This window comes from Sprattus sprattus (genome assembly GCF_963457725.1).
Source record: "Sprattus sprattus genome assembly, chromosome: 2".
Taxonomy (NCBI): domain Eukaryota; kingdom Metazoa; phylum Chordata; class Actinopteri; order Clupeiformes; family Clupeidae; genus Sprattus; species Sprattus sprattus.
In genome coordinates, this window is record NC_137921.1 from 36,130,871 (window position 1) to 36,149,637 (window position 18,767).

Below are 18,767 nucleotides of genomic sequence, written 5' to 3' on the forward strand. Positions count from 1 at the left end.
CAGGATGATAAGGGGCTGATTGTGCGCTGCTAAACTAAGAGTGAGGGTAGGAGCCGATTGTGCGCCACTAAACTAAGAGTTAGGGCAGTTCTGTGCTGGATTTTTGCTGCATCCTGGGATGTTTTGTTCAGTCTGCCAAGTCAAACAAAAGTCCTACGTCAGTGGCCTCTCCCCTACCCAGGCCCACGTGTTTACAACAGTGTCATGACATTAAGGACATGACGCACTTACCAGGAAGCAGGGAAATGCTGGCCTCTCCCTGTGCTAACTCAGGCCAGTGCCGAGGAGCTCTAGTGCTTGCATAGTGACGGAGAAATAGATTAGGGGTTTAGTGCTCTGCCTCAACTCTTTATGGCTTTAACAACCATAGCTACACGTTGATATTGACGTGTATGCAGGTGCTAAATCTAAATGAGAACCATCTAGTGTGGGAATGATGAATGTACAGATGGTGTTGAAACGACATCCCCGTCGTCCCTATTTACTGGTAAGAGCCAGATGACCAAAACCAAAACCAGAGTTCACTCTGCCCAGTTGAAGTTAGCACTTAAACAACACACCCATCACCTAAAAATGGAAGGACAACTCAGTAGTATATAAGGTTTTGTTCAATAATTTATTTTCAAACAGTTTGAACCAAATACATATATTACTCTTCTTAAGTTATGAGCAATAAGTTAACAGACAATTCATTTAGCTATGTGCAGTTTCCTTTCATCAATACCAGAGGATTTCATGTCGCAGTTTCTAGTTTCCATTTCAGTCTTGCGTCAGCAGTTGCATTCCACGTGTGCTGATCCTTGTCACACAGCTTTCGAACTCAGAGTCCAACAGTACAATATTCACGGCCAGCTCCACTGAAGACTACTGTCCACAAGTTGAAGGCGAAGGTTCACACACGACCAGTTATTGGGTCTCGAATCAACACCGATGCGTTCACTTTCTGACACACCGAAAAGCGCAGGCACGCGCCCACGCCTGCGACCACGCAGCTGGCATCACTCGCGTGCTTTGACACAGCTTGGGCAGGCAGCAGGGACAACCCTCGTCACGACTCGTTCCACCTCTCCACCGAGGTTACTTTCCTTTTCGTGGAGGAAGAAACGGGGCACATGCGCAACGCACTCAGCCCTGGAACGTTCCTCTCACATTCGCAGCCCCCTCGCGTGACGAATCAGCAGTCAGAACAGCCCCGTCCTCAGCAGACACACAGCCCACCGCGAGCACCCAGCTCATTCTTCAAGAATGACGGTTCTCGTTCCATTTTTCCATCTTGGCCAACCAATAGCGGTAAAGTGCGTTCAGCGTTCTTGCAGGGCAAGGTAGGGCACCCACTGATTCTTGCAGCGACTTTCTTTGCAGTAGCTGCCCACCTCCTGAAGAGCTTGGCATTTGAGAGGCTGGCATTGAGGGTTCTGCGAAATAGATGAAAAGAGGGAGATTAGCCATCTATTTCTGCATTGTGTCAAGTTAGAATGCAATCTGTTGCTAAACACTGCACTTCATAGCGTCAGACATGTGGAGGGAAGCTTACCGTGACAAGGATGCAGTGCAGGTCTTTCGGCTCGTTGGCGTTGTTGTCAGCGGTGCTTGGCTCGCACAGGACCTGAGCTAGGCGACTGATGCCGGACACACGCAGGATGTTGATGTCGTTGTCACAGCAGAATGCCTGGATGAGAGTGAAGTGGATCTGCAACGCGATGTCATCCTCATCTTCCTCATCCGTAGCTAGCACACACAGCACTACGCAGTCTGGATCACTGTAAGAGCACAAATAATGTTTCATATTAGACAAACATGTTCCATCTGCCCAATACTGCACATATGAAATATTTGTTTTGCCGTTAAGAGAGTTGTACTCAAAGTATACTTACACATTCATTAGTTTCGCAGACTCGTAGACTCCTACAGTGAGGCAGTCTTGCCTTTGGGCTGCTACCAGCAGCTCCTCTAATGCTTGACTTACGGTCTCCATTCTGTAAGACAAAGCAAGAAAATACTGTTAAAGGTCTTTTCACCACATACGCTTTGGCTTCCTATTTGCACTCCTTTTTGCAACAGCAGTAATAGTTTGTTATAGCCTATGAGTTACAGTAACCCAATTAGAAACTTTGCAAGTTAGTTAGGCTACCTCCGTTGCAGGCAATTGAGCTGAACAAACTTGCAGTAACAAACACCGGCAAATGCACGATTACTTACTTCTTATCGGTTATGTTGCATCCAACGAGTTCTTCCAGTGTCATATTGAATTCAGAGGTTTGAAGTTTGTAATCCACAGGAATCGCCCCAAAAAGTAAATTCCGAATCAAACTCGTCCGGAGTCTTTGCAGTGAGTAATCCAATGTGTTTCCGTGGAGTGAGCTACAAGCCAAAGCAGTTAGTCCTTGTGGTGCTGTTCTGCAGAATTGAGCTGAGTTAGTTTCTGCTGAAACCGTGCGAAACTGCAACTATATATCCTCTTTCACAAGGGGCGTGGTCTCTCAAAGGTTAGCGCTTCTATTGGACAGGGACTCTCGACAAAATCTACCATCTCTTCCGTGATTGGTGGCCTATGTAACCGCATGTCTGGAACCCACGTGGGGTGTTCAGAGAATCCCCCTCCTCCCCTCCCGCATATCAATTTGTTTACTTCACTGTTGAGTCCCATGGAATTTCCTCAGTTTCTCTATGTGTGAAAGTCTTTACTCTGGGCCACTGGAAATATGCATGCCTACACTGCAGTAGGCCTATTAATACTCGTATTTGCAAACTCCTCTAAAGGAATATTTCGGTCTAGCCTATTATGATGTGAAATTACACTAAATAATGCCAAATCATACACCAGCAGGGACAGTGGTTCTGTCATTTAGCACTGCGTAGGTATTGCTCATGGCTAGTAGCACATTAAGAAGTCCTATATAGGGGTTTGAAGAAGAGATGATTCTCAAATCAATATTGTATTTTAGGGGTCTAAATATTATGCGTCTCAAATGCGTGTATTGCATGGAATTAATCCCCATGTTTGCAGGACAACAGTCCCCTGTATCTCACACACACTCGAGAAGGTATGGAAAGCATGTTACCTGAAAGTTACCTCAGTCGGCTGTTCTAGTTCCACTGTTTAATTATAGACTTACAGTCACAGGATCAGTGGTGTTTACAAGTTATAAATGGGCCTTGTTGTGTTATGTTACGAAATCATCCATTCAAATGAGTTTATGTTCATTGCATCTAACTGCACCAATGTAGGCCCCTATAACACCATTATAGATTATTATAGGCTATTATTATAAGGCTATTTGACACTCCCCTAGCTATGAAACACATACTTTTTGTATTAATGTGAAAGCTAGCTGGCTTCCTAGGAATAGGAACAATGTACAGCAAGTTCATAGGCCTTCTGCTCGACTGGAAATTTGTCATCCAGGCAGATCAATATTATGACACAAACAGGAACCGCATCAATCACAGCTCACTTCGCCCCCCTCTGGTTCATAACTGTATTACATCCAGAAGAGCATGTTAAGACAAGTCTTGTTATGACATATGATCATGTTTATGAAAAAGCTGGCGTTCTGCAAAGTTAGTTTTGTGCAAAATTACAGTAGGCACATTTCAAATATTTATTGCAAATTAGAAACAAAAAAACTGATTTTAAAGAATGTGTAGTGGCAGAAATGGGTTTTAAAGGCCTTAAAATGAATGCTGAGCTGCTGTCTTGACCGAGGGTGCCACTCAGTGGTGATTATTGTCATTGTCGGTTAGGCCTACATGGCTTTTGTGTTTTTGGTCTATGTAATCAACAATAAAACTGAAACAAACAGACTGCCAATAAGACAAATCTGCAATACGTGCCGTAGCCCATTAATTAATTGAAAACGGATCAATTAATTAATTTACGATTCCCGACAACACGAGAGAAACAGCTCTCACACAAATAATCTTTCAAACATAATATGTTACAGCTAGTATCATAGGCTATCCGATCTTTAAAGTATTCGAATAGGCTATAGAGAAGACAAAGGCCTCACTCAGAGTCTGTTTTAAACTGCTGGATTTATGCTCAGACGCGTTTTAGCCTGGATGTAGCCTATGCATATCTGTTAAAACAATCTATTAAGATTATTTAGGCCAATTATTTAGGTTTGGCGTGATATAGTTGAACTGGGTCCACAGCTGTTCATAGGCTATGCCCCAACGTGTTCGGTCTCAATGTAGGTAGGCCTACATATGGAGACCATATCACATGACTGCACAGGAAAGAAATTAAAGTAAACTAATCCCAAAAGTTAAGCTATTAGACTTAATGATCCTGCTTGGATCGTTAAATTGATAGGCGTCGAATTAATCATTCAGTCGAAACATCTAGGCTATTGAAAAATCAATCATCCTGTGATAGTGTCAAGTGTTACCTTAATGAATTGAACATGAATGGGAAATTAATCTTTCTCATCGCTCTCCTAACTGTTAGGCCTATTCTTTAATGTTCTCACGTGCAGCGATATTGCAAACGTGGCGTAGGCTAAGCCACGATAATTTAATAATACCTATTTATCCATCAATCAAGGCTGATGAATAGGCCTAGAGTTTCGAGTGCAGAAAATTAAAACAATTCTTACAAGCAAAATGCTTTGTATAATGCGAATACGATCAGACACATCAGCCTGCCTGGCAATTTCTTAGGTCTAAATACGTGACTGCCATGGATGGACCCGCCAGGAAGTTCAGGAGCCTGCAATAAGCTTCTGTCCAAACAGAGACCATGTTATTTGACAGTCCTAGACGTTGAGGAATCAAGGCAAGTGTGTAGGCTAAAAAGCCAACGTGCCAGAGTTATCACTTCTCTTTAGCCTTGGGATAGCTGATCTCTGCAGGGAGCTAATACACACATTAGGCCTATATCACCTTTCTGACGGACTGGGACCTCATTCAGATTTGCCCTTATTTTTGACGCTTCTCACTCAGGCCACAAAGTGAAATAGGCTCAATATGATTTATAACAGGCATAACGAAAAGAAAGATAGACAGGCCATGTGACAAAGAGGCAGCGAGAAAGAAAGTTTAAAAAGTCAAACTACAACTCCCAGCGCCTTGTGTTCAGTCACACGTGACGTACGACCATCGAGCGCAGCGTTCGACTTTGCAAGCCGCGGGAATTGTATCCAAAGCTGGAACTTCTGTGCCTTCGGTAGTTATGCTGGGGATGAGAAAATAAATGCAGAAGTTCAAATATTTTTTTTTTGTTTAATAGCAAAATGGCCCACTGTTCCGAAGCTGTCGTTTTTCGAAGAGATGACGCTGAAGTAAGTTCAATGTTGCTTCATACAAGTGGGCTGCTGCCTGACAGCTAGCCATGCTGCAAAATCAGTTAGCGAGCTAGTTATCAAGCTAACATTTTAGCAATAAGGTGGCCTTTTTTCGCGGCTAGTTAGATGACTTAGATAAATCGCTAACTAGTATAGTATTTGTAGGTGTTTCGTGTTCGTTACACATCATCCTCGAGTGCTAGCTTAATTTTTGAAGACGGCTGATTTAGCTGATCCTAGCCCCAGCTATAGAATTGTCAGCATGTGCATTACTCGCTAGATCACTAGGCGCAGATGCAAGTTAAGTAAGGCCTTCAGAGTTGTCGGAATCTTAAGGGTGTTCAACAAGTTACTGCATCAAATCATAACGTTTACGTTAACCTAACGTTACACTTTTCGTCTTCACATGATAATACAATTTTGGGCGTGTGGTGTGTAGCTTTCACTTGCTAGATAAGCCAGTTCATCCTACGGCAGGAGCATATTGTACCTCTGATCTGATCGGCAGATATGAGAGCCTAATGATATATATCGTGTTATTGTTTTTACAGAGAGGTGGACCTGCGTCTTTTGCAGAGGATGATTCGGCACTTGTGAAGGCATATGATAGCGCTGTCCGGTCTGTTCAGGTAATTCACCTGTGCTAGTACAGTCACTCTTGCTCAAGTTTGCAAGTTAGACAACGATCTTATATGTGCCTTTTGTGTTCTCTTTACGAACTTCCTCATCTCCTGTGTAGTGTACCAATGATTAAAAATGATTGATTTGTCTCTGAAGGCCCACCAATCTGGAGAGGACAGTGGCGATGGGAAACAGGACGACCCAGCGAGCACAACGCTGCAAGCCAACACGCCTCACAAGGAAGCGTCTGATGCCTCCCAGTCCGCCTCAAAGGTTACTAAGACTCTTTGACTAGAACTAGACAGACCGTTATTCTTAACGTTGGTATTCTGCTACCTCTGGAGTGTGTTGAGCTGTTAATCATCGCTGTGTTTCATAGCAGCGGTGGACGGTGGGATCCAGCTGCCGGTGCATGTGGTCGGAGGATGGGCTAGTGTATCCAGCTGTTGTCCTCTCGCTGGATGGGGAGCGATGTCTGGTGCAGTTTGAAGGCTACGGTAACGAGGAGGATGTTGACTTGAGCGCTTTGCTTCCCGCAATACCTGAACAGCCATGGAGAGAGAGACGGGTGAGCTGGAGGATTACTTCTTTCTGTTGATGTGACTTTCCTTAACAAGTGAACTGATATAAATCCGTAATTGTCGTGCATGAACTATTCTACACACTGGTTGGCCTGATGTATAGAATATATATATATCGTACTAATGATGCTATTCAACGGGCAGAGGAAGGGTTGTGCGGTCGTAGAGGAGGTACTTTGGCTAATAGCCGTTTTCTTGTTTTGGTAGTGGGCCTTGGGCTCCCACTGCCGAGCGGTGTGGTCAGAGGACGGGCTGGTGTACCCCGGCGTGGTTGTGTGGGTCAAGGGGGAACAGTGCCGGGTCCGCTTTGATGTCTATGAGAATGAAGAGGAGCTGGAGCTCAGTGCCTTACTCCCTCCCGAAGAATCCCAGACGGAGGATGAAGCGGACAATCAGGTGGGAAACACTCACTCACTCACTCACTCACTCACTCACTCACTCACTCACTCACTCGCAGGAGTGTAGAAACCCAGTTGGGCTGGATGCACAGACTTGGCTGCCTTTTATGACTTACTACCAGTGCCTTCAGAACACTGCATGGATCTGCCCAATAGTGGGGCCCTTACAGGGTGGTACAGTTTATCCGGCCCCTTGTTGTTTTTGCTCTTTCGTGCTTTTTTTTCTGATTTTATTTAGAAGAATGGATTCGTGTAGCTGGGATGAAAATATTGGATGAAAGCATAGGCCTATGCTGAATAGTAAGTAAAATGCTGAGATGTGACCTTGGTCGTGACCTCTGTGTAGGACCAGGAAGAGACTCCAGCGGATGGCAGCAGCAGCAGCAGCTCTGACTGGAGGAGAAAGGATGGCAAAGCTAAAAGTGCAAAGAGCCCGGAGAAATCCAGACATGGGTACACATCTGTGAGTGTGGCTGTGTTCTGTTTTTGACTGTGCCTTCCAGTATCTATATGTGGGGATCCGTTCCCTCTCCCTGGTGTAAAAACTAAAATAATTCAAAATTCAAATATACATATTTTAATTTACAGTTCAATTTTCAAGCAATTTCACATTCTCTATCTGATTTAAATAGTTGTAAACCAAATCCAAACCCTTCCACTTTTTTTTTGAAAAAATGCATGGAATCAGTCTATTCAGAAGTACCTTTTTCAAACATTTTCACACAAGAATCTGGTCTCAGTCTCTTATGGTTAACAGTCCAGCCAACACCCCTCCTCGTCACGATCTGGAAATACATTTAGTGTAAAATGGAATGTTGTCTGAGTGATGTCTGCCCCCCCCCTGACATTTTCAGTTAGCTGCTCAACACTGTGCAGTTAACTATAATGTGAATAGAATCTCCAGTGTCGGACTACAGAGTCATTAAAAGTGTTTGTGTGTGTTTTCTGTGGGTTGGCAGAGTAAGCACCAAGGTGAAGAGGAGGGGAAGAAGACCCGCAGCAGAGGAGGGGCAGGACACTGCCCCCCCTTTCCCTTCCCACCCCCAGGAATGAAGCCCATGGGGCTCCAGGTAGGGTATTCGTGTGTGTGTGTGTGTGAGCATGGATGTGTGTCTGCATAGATGTGTGTGTGTGTGTGTGTGTGAGTGCCTGCATGGATGTGTGTCTGCATGGATATGTGTGTCTGCATGGATGTGTGTGTGGGTGTGTGTGTGTGTGCATTTACTGTGTGTGTGTGCATGGATGTGTGTGTGCATGTCTTAAGTTTGTAATGAGTGTGAGCTGCTTCATGCTGTTTGTTCCTTGTAGTTGTTCAGCAGTGATTTCGTGGTTTGCTCTCCGTTCGCCTGAATGTACGTTTGGCCACAATTAGCAGAATAAATGGCTATGGTTGTAGTTTTTAAATTAGCAGAGTTAATGCACATTAACCGATTGTAATTTGTAAACCCTTCTCAGTGCAGGTCACTGATAACCCAACTTTGGTTCTCCTCTGTAGGATGTCCCGATGTTCCCCCCTCCTCCCCCTCCAGCCTTCACCTGGCCGGCAGGTAAGGCAGGTGTGATGGGCTGTGATGAGCCAGAGGATGATGTGGCCTCCCTCTCCAGCATGCTGCTCTCCTGGTACCTGTGCGGCTATCACACAGGCTACTACATGGTGAGAGGCTCCGCATACCCCTCCTACACTCCTGTTACCACCCTGTGCAAGGTCAGGGTCAAGGTCAGCCTCCTGGCACACCTGGGTATTAATAGGAAAACAAAGGCATGTTCAAGCAGAGGGCCTATCGGGTCGTTACACTACGAGGTGTGTGTGTGTGTGTGTGTGTGTGTGTGTGTGTGTGTGTGTGTGTGTGTGTGTGTGTGTGTGTGTGTGTGTGTGTGTGTGTGTGTGTGTGTGTGTGTGTGTGTGTGTGTGTGTGTGTGTGTGTGTGTGTGTGTTAGGGCTGGGCGATATGGAAAAAAACATATATCACGATATGGATTATTTTATATCACGATAGCGATATATATCACGATATGCCCTCTTGCTTTACTGGATAGGGGTGTACTTAAAAGTGTGATCCATCACGACCTGTACCACAATTACGCAGATTGTACTGAACGTTTCCATTGAATCTTTAAATAGTAAGATTAAAACAAAGTGCATGACATTTAGTCCAGTGCTTGTGACTTTTAGTGGTTCTTTAATGTAGGCCTACTTTCAGAAGATAAATCAAGTTTAATTTAATTAAAAAAAATTCTTTTCAATGTTTGTTCATATGCTATAGCAATAATGATGAGAAAAACATTTTCTTATATGGCCACGTATAAAAATAAGAAATTCCATTACACATACGCCCCATTGACCGCTTCAGCCCGTTGGTGCAACAGTGAAGATGGTCCTGTAAACAAACGCAAGTAAACGATGGAGCTGCGTTTTATCTGGATAAAAAGCATATTAGCGTTTACATTTCCCAACCAATTTCATTTTTATCTTCAAGGGTTTATGATCTACGTGGAGTACCAAAAAAAACCTCCATGCTACTTAGAATCTAGATAGTTAAGCTATAAACGCCAAAGACATATACACATATGCTATGTCTATGATAATCGCTGCTAGATGCTCACTGTTCTTGTGCTCCCACAGCTCCTTCACTTTTGAAATACTGAAAAGAAATCTAAACTAACGAAATAGTGCATCTTAAACTACAACTATTTGACCATCATTGAGAAAAATGGAACAGAATCTGCTAATAAATGGCTACACTTGTATTATACTCGTATTATACGGCTCTCCAAAATGTTCAAAAAAGTTCCGTTGATTTGAATGGGCCACCCCAGCATTTGCACGTCTGTAATGTCTTGATTTTCACTGCTGCAATAAAGTAATGACGCTGTAATTTGCAATGGGTGTCGATGCCCAATTGTATAACAGCGGCTGTGGTAACAGTTACACCTTCCTGCAGCGCGTCCATTATTCATTTTTTTTTTAAACCAGAATTAAATTTCGCGGGCTCTCACCGTCAATCATGTCGCAAGCGTATGATGCAAAGCAGCGTAATGTAAAGCGGTGTCGTGTCGCAAAACCACGTTCTCTAAAATGTATCTTAATATTCTTTTTTTTACAGTTGTATAAACTTAGAGTTTGCATAATAAGAAAAGCAAAATGTTATATTAGGATGTGAAATTATATTAAAATGTATATTAGCTGTAATAGTGAAAAAATAAGTTTATCACGATAGAAACGATAGAGGAGAAAGGTCACGATAGACACGTTTCTATCGTCCTCACGATATATATCGTCATATCGCCCAGCCCTAGTGTGTGTGTGTGTGTGTGATCCAGTCAAGGACAGCTCAACCCCAGTCATTAGTCCTTCCTTCATTTTTCAGTTTGCTGAATTAAAATGTGTTTTGGAAAGATTTAAAAGGGTGCATTGGGATGATCATTGAGGACTTTTGCACTTTCATTTTTTTTTAATGTATTTTATGCATCACCTCAGTTTTCGTACTTCATAAATCCCTTGATTTGTTGTGAACTTTATCCTCAGGGTTTACAGCAGGCAAACGTGAGCCTGGACATAGACACCAAGAAGAAGAAAAGAGTGAAGTAAGGATGAATCAGTTACAGGAGGTGTGATTGGTTCAAAGCCACATGTCCGTGTATGTAGAGGTGTGATTGGTTCAAGGCCACATGTCTGTGTATGCAGAGGGGTGTTAGGGATGCTCCGTGCGCAGACTGCTGCTTCAGTGTAAGGTTTTCTCTTGTTGCCCTTCTTAGTGGAATGGAGTATTCGCTGAAGACTGAAGAATGACCTATGAACTTGGTTCATCGTGTCTCCATGACGACAGGATTAAACACACCAACTCGAAATACAGATTGTATGACATGTTTGTTGATGAATTGTTGAATTTTGTTTTTGTTTTGTGTACAACAAGACTTTAAAATACAGCACTTTTGGATTATTATTTTTTTTGATTACTCTTCATTTGTAGCACTTTTTCAAAAAATATGGTTGGAAAGTATTTGTATTTTGATCAATATGTCTGATAGAGTGGCAAGTGATATTAATGTGTGGATGCAGACAGGATGTCAGACAAGGACAACAAGTGTCTTTATGGTACATCATCAGATTTTGGAATTTAAAAAGTGTACATGAATCTATGTATTTGTCCTGTTCTTGTTCTCATTTGTACGATAAACATGTGAATGAACTGTTTGTCCACTGTTCATAATGCTTAACACTATAGAGCATGAGTCTCAAACTCAAATTACCCGGCTGCCGAAGAGCGTCCAGTCTGGTCATTGGGGGGCCAGATTTTGACGGTCAACGTTGGGGTGGCCCATTTAAATCAATGAAACCTTTTCTTTTCTTTTCTTTTTTTTTTTTTTTAAATCGATTGAACTTAAAATCACTTGGGGGCGGGGGGGGGGGGGCTGTAATTGTCTCTAATTGTCTCGCAGGCCTGAGTTTGAGACCCCTGGTATAGAGGGAGAAGCAGCACTTCTATCATTTATCAGATAAGGAAGTAATTGAATACTGTGTTTCAGTGGAAAAAGCCAAAAAGGGTTCTTAGTCCCTCAAGATATTTTTATTTCAGTACAAAAAGAACACCCACGACTAATGCACCCATTACTTTTTTCTTCAAGCAGAGCTGGTTATTTTGGTCAAAAGCATTTGCAAATAATCCACCTTACTCAAACAAGTCTTAAATTCATTACCGCTTTGGTCAAGAGTGTCTTATTTAGCCTGGTGCTAAACATTTGAGAGCAAACACTTAAATATTTGATATCCTATTCTTTGTTGGTGACGTAAATCAGCCGGATACACCAAAGTGCGCACAGTCTTGCAAGTCAAAGGCCAAATTATGTCCACAAGATAAGGGCAGTGGTGTTAGATCGGGTTCAGCATGTCAGCCAGCAATAGCCAACCGTTAATTTTTGTTCTGTGCGTATAATTGTGGCCGACATTAAATATGTCCATTGAAGTAGGCCTATTCGCCTAATGGAATAGTTAGTAGTTAACACTGAGACTTGAATTGTTTCTAACTATTGCATTACGGGCAGTGATTTACTAATTGTCTAAGTAGCCTACAGTTGTGTTTGCTCAAACAAATGGTGTTTCGGTTTTATGTAGACATACCTTTGGCTATAGGTTTTGACGTAGGCTACGTGTCAGACGGCTACACTATGTCAATATAATGAAAATGGTTATAAATATTAAAGTTACCCAGATGATGTCACCAGCTGTCCCGTTATATAAAACGCCAGTGCTAAATGATCGTCTAGCTCTAAGTCACTACCCTTCCTCTAGACATCAAACCCTTAGAAGTCCTGCGCCACGCTTACCAACATGATCAGCGTACGCTTTCTGTTGCTTGGATTCACCTGTTGTGCGTGGGTCTCCTGGGTAACCTGCGAGGATTTTCTTGAAATTCGCTCAGTTGAAGACTCCATCATCAAAACTCAAGAGGAGAAAGATTTGGTAAGGATTATGTATTGTATTATTTTTTTGTAATTTGCCCTATTTACAAAGTTGCCTTCATTTACACAGTATAGGCTATTAACCACTGGCAAGCCCACAACTGCAACTGGATATGATTGTAGCCCATTAGTCGACTTGAACTTTTTTGTTTTGCCTTGTGATGTTTATTTAGATCGACGCACTCCAAGAAGTTCTCGAAAAGCTGAGAAACAAACAACTGCCAACTACAGAAAAGAAACTGGGCTGGGTTCCGTCGGTATGTTGGTCTAATATCACTTTTTCAGTGAAGTTTGTTGTTGCTTTTTTTATGTGAAAATGTTGAACGTTTTCTACAGTCGAACTTGGCGATAATGTTCCTTCTATCACGTTTTGCTTTGTTTAATAAGTGCATTTGTTGTCTGTTTCGTGCAGTGCGATGCTGGGGAGCAGTGTGCCGTTCGCAAGGGCGCGCGCATTGGAAAGCTGTGCAGTTGCCCGAGAGGAACGACCTGCAGCTTTAATGTGCTGAAGTGTTTGTAAAGATGTTTCGACTGAAACAGTTACATTAGTTACAATATTTGTCCTTATCTATTTATTTTAACAACATGCCATTATGTCATCATTGAGTTGTGTCCTTTTCCATCAAGCCTTTTGTGAAACTTTTACTGACACCAATTCAACCCATCTCAAAATGACGGTGGAAATAAAATGCAGTCTTATTGGTTATGTAAATATAAATGATTGTACTTAAATAAAAAAATGCATATTTGTATTAAAACATCTTTATTGGAGACCCTAACAAACGGACACGAGAAAACGTTTCCTGTCTTCTCCAGTGAGTGTAACTGCCACTAGATGGCGTGCTAAACTTGAGAATGGATTATTATTAGACTCCAGTTTTGTGGCCTCGCGGAATTTTGTGTGAAGTCAAGGAGAAATATACAGTGCCCTCCACAAAATTTTGGCACCCCTAGTAAATATGAGCTAAACAGGCTATAAAAAATATGTCTTTGCTGTTAATCCTCTTGGTTTTTCACTCAAAATATTCACAAAAATCTTACCTTTTCATTGAAGTAAAATTATTAAAAGAAAAAAAAATTGAAAAGAAAAAAAAATGTAATGTTTTGTGCAGCCTCCATTTGCCAAGATAATAGCTCTGAGTCTTCTCCTATAATGCGTGATGAGGTTAGTGAACACATGGCACGGGATCTGAGACCATTCCTACATGCAGTATCTCTTCAGATCCTTCAGAATCTGAGGTCAACGTTTGTAGACTTGGCTACAGCTCATCCCACAGATTTTCTATGGGGTTTGGGTCAGGGGACTGTTATGGCCATGGCAAAACCTTTTTTTTGTGGTCGGCGAACCATTTATGTGTTGATTTTGAGGTGCGCCTAGGATCATTGTCCTGCTGGAAGGTCCAACCACGGCCCATTTTAAGGCTTACTGGAGGGGGCTGTTAGGTTTTCATTTAATATCTGCTGGTATTTGATGGAGTCCATGATACCATGTATCCTAACAAGATGTCCAGGGCCTTTGGAAGAAAAACAGCCCCACAACATCAGAGATCCGCCACCATACTTCACATTGAGTATGGGGTGCTTTTCTATATGGCTATCTTTCTGTCTAGGCCAAACCCACCTTTGATGTTTGTTGCCAAAAAGCTTATTTTGGTCTCATCTCACCATAACTCGGTCCCATTGAAAGTCTGACTTACATTTGGCAAACTGTAGGCGCTTTAGTTTGTTGTTGATTGACAGCAGAGGCTTTTTTCTGGCAACCCTCCAAAACAACTTGTGGTGATGTAGGTGGTGTCTGATGGTAGTTTTGGAGACTTTCTGACCCCATTACTCAACTAACCTCTACAATTCTCCAGCTGTGATCCTTGGAGATTATTTTGCCAGTAGAACTATCCCCCTCACAGTGCGTGGGGTCAATGTACAGACACGTCCTCTTCCAGGCTGATTCTTAACATCTCCTGTCGCTTTAAACTTCTTAATTATTTCCATGATAGTGGAAATGGGTATTTTCAACTGTTAAGAGATATTCTTGTGTCCATTTCTTGATTTGTGCAGCTCAACAACTTTTCGTCGCACATCGTCACTGTGTTATTTGGGTCTTTACCATAGTGATGAATGACTAAAGGAATTTGGCCTGTGTCACCTCATATTTGTACGCCAGAGGAACTGGAAGTCATGGTTGATCTCATAAGAGTTCCTTATCAAACAGTTAGATTTTAATTAAAGATTTTTCTAGGGGTGCCAATAATTGTGGAACACATGTTTTGGGGGAAAATATTTATTTAATGTCAACAGTTTTTTTTTCTTTCAATAATTTTACTTCAATGAAAAGGTAAGATTTTTGTGAATATTTTGAGTGAAAAACCAAGAGGATTAACAACAAAGACATATTTTTGTATAGCCTGTTTAGCTCATATTCACTAGGGGTGCCAATAATTGTGGAGGGCACTGTAAGTAGTATGTTTCCCAGCACTAGGAACCCTCTCTGTCTAATTGTGAAGTCGGTGACCAGACAGTTCATACATTTGTGTGAAGAGAAAAACATGCGTTTCAGTTAAAATATCTTCTGGCAGCCCGACTTTAGTGAGATGTTTAGAAATGTCATAAAACAGAAAATAAATGTTGGAGAATTTAAATACACTATCTAACAAGTAGGATCGCTTTAACACAAACAACATGCAGATACAATCTGGTGGGGTTCAGTGCTGCGTTTGCAGGATGTAGAAATACACTGAGACAGTTGCTGAATTATTCTGAAAACAAGCTTGATGCCTAATTGCACACTGTCAGTAGCAGGGGAAGTGTTTTAAATGTTCTCATAAGCTTTTTTTGTTTCTTTGACCTTTCATACCACAGTGGAAATTGGCAAAATTCTAAACAACTGCATTGTCTTAATTGTTTATTATTTGTCAAACTACCGGCAAAAATAATATTAAAGAACTGCTTCCCCCTATGCTCATGCAGAATACAATCTGGTCCATGTCATATTGATTAAGTAACTAGACTGGCGCGTGCGTGCGTGCGTGCGTGTTTTCCATTGGCCATGGACGGGCTGTGGGGAGTTTTGCAAGGGATGGATATATTTCCCTAATTTAAACTAGTGTAACGGATAGAGTGTGTCCTGTCTGAGGACAACGTCTCACTGTGACAGAGGAGATTATGGGTTGAGAAATGTTATCTTTTTTCACATTCATGCTTTGGTTTTGTGATTAAAATTTAAGGAAATGCGAGTATCGTCTCAGAAAAAAATGCATCACAACGTTTGGGATTTTTTTAGAGAATGAGAACTTCTGCCGTCTGTGAGATTGGTGGGAAGAAGTGTCAATCGTTCCGGTTCCGCCCAGTCAGATAAGGCAGGGGTGTCTTCAGATGACATCATTAGACTAAACTTTGCAACATGGCGACAGATCACACTGATGAGGTGGAGGCAATGGAAAAACCGAACCTAACTTCCCAGCCAGGATTTAGCAACGATAAGTATTCTCTACTTGTCATAGTCGGGGAGCACAGTCGGACGGGATTTGTGGATTTCGTGGTTGCAGAGATTGAACGAGGTAAAGTGAGCTTCCTTCTCCAGTAAACTGAGTATTGAATAAGTGCCAGCCCGCGCTCCACTGACCCAATGGAACTGTAGAAAAGAGTGTTCATATTTTATCATTCAGGTGGATACTCTCTTGGCACAGTCATCCCTGTAGAAACGCGACAGTCTGCGGTTGAAACATTGTGGCTACGAGTTCCGATTTCGAATCATTCCGAGTAACCTTGTTCCTTTGTAACACTTCACTTCCCCGCTATGTTAGTGCTTTCTCTGCCTTAGTGTGTAGTTTTATGTAGTTCTTTGCGAAAATTGGAAAGTTTATCACAGTACACGTGGTTGTACGTGTTAAGCTGAAGTAGGAAGTGTGTGTGGGGAGGGGTTGTATGGTAGGTCTGAGGATGCGGCAAAATTGCTTATTTTTATCCCCCTCAGATCACTTTAATGTCTGTGTTGCAGCATCAAATGTATATTGTGTGTATTAGTGTGGCCTACATTTTTATGTAGTGGTTTCCAAAAGCATTGAAATTATAGCCTACTTTTCTCCTTGTTGATGGCTTGAGCTAAGTAGAACTTGCTGTTCGTGTCTAAACCTACAGCTCGTGCCATGTGTTACAGCCACAGTAAGCCCTTTGAGAGGATTCTTCGCTTGAGTTTAACGTTACGTACAACATGGAGGAAATAATTTATCAGGCAGCCTAAAATGTATGAATGTATCCTTTCCAATTCACAATGAAATAAACATCGCCGTGGCTACTTGGAATAGATTCCAAAGGGGATAAACGATTGTGATTCAATTCCACTGGAAGCGTAGGCTACTATCCTACGCCGTCCATGACATGAAACGGGATCTCACATCTGCAGATGGGGACACATTCTCCCCGTAGTCCTTATAAAACATTCAGACATCACTGTGCCATCACATGACGCTCTCTGTCAGTGCGAACTTCCCTTTTGTTCTCTCTGTAAGACGGTTTATTTTGGGCCAAGTTCTGCTCCGGACAGAACTGTACTGTACTGAAAGTCCTCAGGCGCTTATGTGAAAAGCTCCTTTCCATCACCCATTTATTTTCACAGTCAGATCGAGGCCCAAATAATTATACGGAGTCGAGGGCAGTAACCAAAATTGTACGTTCCAAAAGCGGTAATGTCAGATTTGACGCACACACGCATATTTAAAGCCACATATTGCAGTATTGTTGATAGTCTGCAAAGTTTTAAGCCCCAGTATGAATTTCCCCATCTTTAGCAAATTCAAATCCATCCCACAAAAAGAGTAGCAGTTAGTCTATCAAAACCAAATATCTGCTTGACTGTATTGGCAGTGTTACTGTCCCAGAGGATTGGGTCAAAGCTCCAGGTGTATCCTGAGGTGGTCGGTTGGGTTTATGACCTTATTTTCCTTGTTTTTTTGGAACAAACCCTTCAAAAGTAGTTGTTCCCTTTCCTCTTCGCTCTTCTCCCTACTGCTAAGTCGTCGTCTCTGAACTGAGCTGCAGTAAATATTTAGTTTGGCCAATTGTGTGTGGTGTGTGTGGTGTGTGTGGTGTGTGTGTGTGTGTGTGTGTGATGGGGATGGATTTTTTTTTTTAATTCTTTGTCTGAATCCTCCATCAGCCCACACTCTCCGGAGGAAGGCCATGTTTCTCCTGGTCGTGACCAAGCCAGGGTTCTGGAGTGTGTCTGAGGGTCTCACTGTAGTCAGTTGGCTGAAAATATCCCACTTTAATCTACAATTTATAATAGTCTCCATCTGTAACTGCTGTTAGTTTGTCCACTGTCCTAAATATCTGGTTGTAAATCTAGTTGGACGGCTAGTTCTAGCATGCATAGCTGCATGTAATGTTTAAACTTTGGTCTGAATGGCAGCCATTGTTGTCTTTATGCCCTGATGCTGAATACTCATAACTCTAGCAGTGGGTTATCATTAGTCTCAGCAGGGGACTGGCATGTCTCTGTTCTCCGGGTACCCTGCATGCCAGCTCAGTTCTAAACACCCGCTAATGGAATCCCTCAGCCATTGAATCAACTGTAAACCATTTCTCCACACTCTACCAGAAATGCCATTGTATGTGAAGAGTGCTGCTGGCATTATCATTGTTATCAGGGAAACAAGCTTGTCTCTGTCTGTCGATCTGAATATGTCCACGTATGTGCCTTTGTATTGCTTGTGTGTGTGTTGGTGTGTGTGTGTGTGCGTGCATTCTTGCGTGTTTGTGTGTGTGTGTGTGTGTGTGTGTGTGCCTGCGTGCCTGCCCATGGCCATGAGATCTTGCTGTGTCTGATGGAGGTCCAGGCTGCTCTGCAGAGCATTAATAATGCAGCTGGCTTACTTCAGCTTGGCTGAGCCAAAGTGCAGGAGAACACAAATGGCTTTCCTCACAGGCGTGTGCGCGTGTGCCTGTGTGTGTGTGAGTGTGTTCATAAATTTACATCCCTCTCCACGCTAGACAAGACCCTGGAATCGCCCTCATGCATTCCGCAACCCCAGTGCCCCCAGCCCATACCCCCAGCGCCTGTGAACGGTGCATGAGAGTACGGGTATGGAGGCAGGAGTGTTTAGAATACCTCACATGGTTAAGAGATACAAGCGCCCACAGCATTACGGTCTAAGGCCCATCAGAATCCACTATCTGTCTGTGTGTGTGTATATGCAATGTGCATTTAAGAGTGTGTGTGTGTGTGTTTGTGTGTGTGGATTAAAACCTGTGCGTGCGTACGTGCGTGTGCGCACGCGTACAGATGTCACCATGTCAGACAGTGTGTAACCAAGGTGTGCTAGCTCTGAACACGCCGCATCTGTGTTTTCAAAGGTCAGCAGGTATGTTTGCATAGATAAAGTGGCAGTAAACTTGTGGCCTAGTTGCAGCATGGCATGAGGGCCAGC

General features: G+C 42.7%; 3 protein-coding genes across 4 annotated transcripts in view; 2 read left to right on the forward strand and 1 right to left on the reverse strand.

Annotated features, from left to right (window-relative positions):
• Positions 1–597: 597 nt before the first annotated feature.
• On the reverse strand, positions 598–2,407 carry LOC308361236 (growth arrest and DNA damage-inducible protein GADD45 beta-like). Its single transcript, XM_080833523.1, has 4 exons — positions 2,200–2,407; positions 1,875–1,976; positions 1,535–1,760; positions 598–1,415 (listed from the first exon to the last, which is right to left on the reverse strand). The coding sequence occupies exons 1-4, from the start codon at positions 2,241–2,243 to the stop codon at positions 1,302–1,304; spliced, it is 486 nt and encodes a 161-aa protein (XP_080689649.1). The 5' UTR covers positions 2,244–2,407; the 3' UTR covers positions 598–1,301.
• Positions 2,408–5,135: 2,728 nt separating this feature from the next.
• LOC308383228 (uncharacterized protein) lies at positions 5,136–11,059 on the forward strand. 2 transcript variants are annotated; one of them, XM_080860856.1, is made up of 10 exons: positions 5,136–5,282; positions 5,837–5,914; positions 6,063–6,179; positions 6,289–6,474; positions 6,695–6,883; positions 7,232–7,348; positions 7,845–7,955; positions 8,381–8,539; positions 10,412–10,494; positions 10,642–11,059. In XM_080860856.1, the coding sequence occupies exons 1-9, from the start codon at positions 5,235–5,237 to the stop codon at positions 10,472–10,474; spliced, it is 1,068 nt and encodes a 355-aa protein (XP_080716982.1). In that variant the 5' UTR covers positions 5,136–5,234; the 3' UTR covers positions 10,475–10,494; positions 10,642–11,059. The 2 variants fall into 2 exon arrangements, with proteins under 2 accessions (XP_080716982.1, XP_080716981.1); XM_080860855.1 differs by having other exon boundaries at positions 10,412–11,059.
• A 4,683-nt stretch (positions 11,060–15,742) lies between these two features.
• The window catches only part of map1sa (microtubule-associated protein 1Sa), a gene marked incomplete at its 5' end in the record, with an annotated part of 34,604 nt that continues 31,579 nt past the window's right edge, over positions 15,743–18,767 (forward strand). Inside the window, one exon of the mRNA XM_080859920.1 lies at positions 15,743–15,899. Coding sequence (XP_080716046.1) covers positions 15,743–15,899 — 157 coding nt within the window. The remainder of the gene's footprint in view (positions 15,900–18,767) is intronic.

What these genes read in the sequence shown, in the direction of transcription:
- LOC308383228 (XM_080860855.1), top strand. Translation starts at nt 5,235, where the DNA reads ATGGCCCACTGTTCCGAAGCTGTCGTTTTTCGAAGAGATGACGCTGAA. An exon ending in TTCGAAGAGATGACGCTGAA is followed by an intron (nt 5,283 to 5,836) that starts GTAAGTTCAATG and finishes TTGTTTTTACAG; the next exon opens with AGAGGTGGACCTGCGTCTTT. An exon ending in ATCACACAGGCTACTACATG is followed by an intron (nt 8,540 to 10,411) that starts GTGAGAGGCTCC and finishes CTTTATCCTCAG; the next exon opens with GGTTTACAGCAGGCAAACGT.
- LOC308361236 (XM_080833523.1), bottom strand. Translation starts at nt 2,243, where the DNA reads ATGACACTGGAAGAACTCGTTGGATGCAACATAACCGATAAGAA. An exon ending in TGCAACATAACCGATAAGAA is followed by an intron (nt 1,977 to 2,199) that starts GTAAGTAATCGT and finishes TTTGTCTTACAG; the next exon opens with AATGGAGACCGTAAGTCAAG. An exon ending in TCTGCGAAACTAATGAATGT is followed by an intron (nt 1,761 to 1,874) that starts GTAAGTATACTT and finishes GTGCTCTTACAG; the next exon opens with TGATCCAGACTGCGTAGTGC.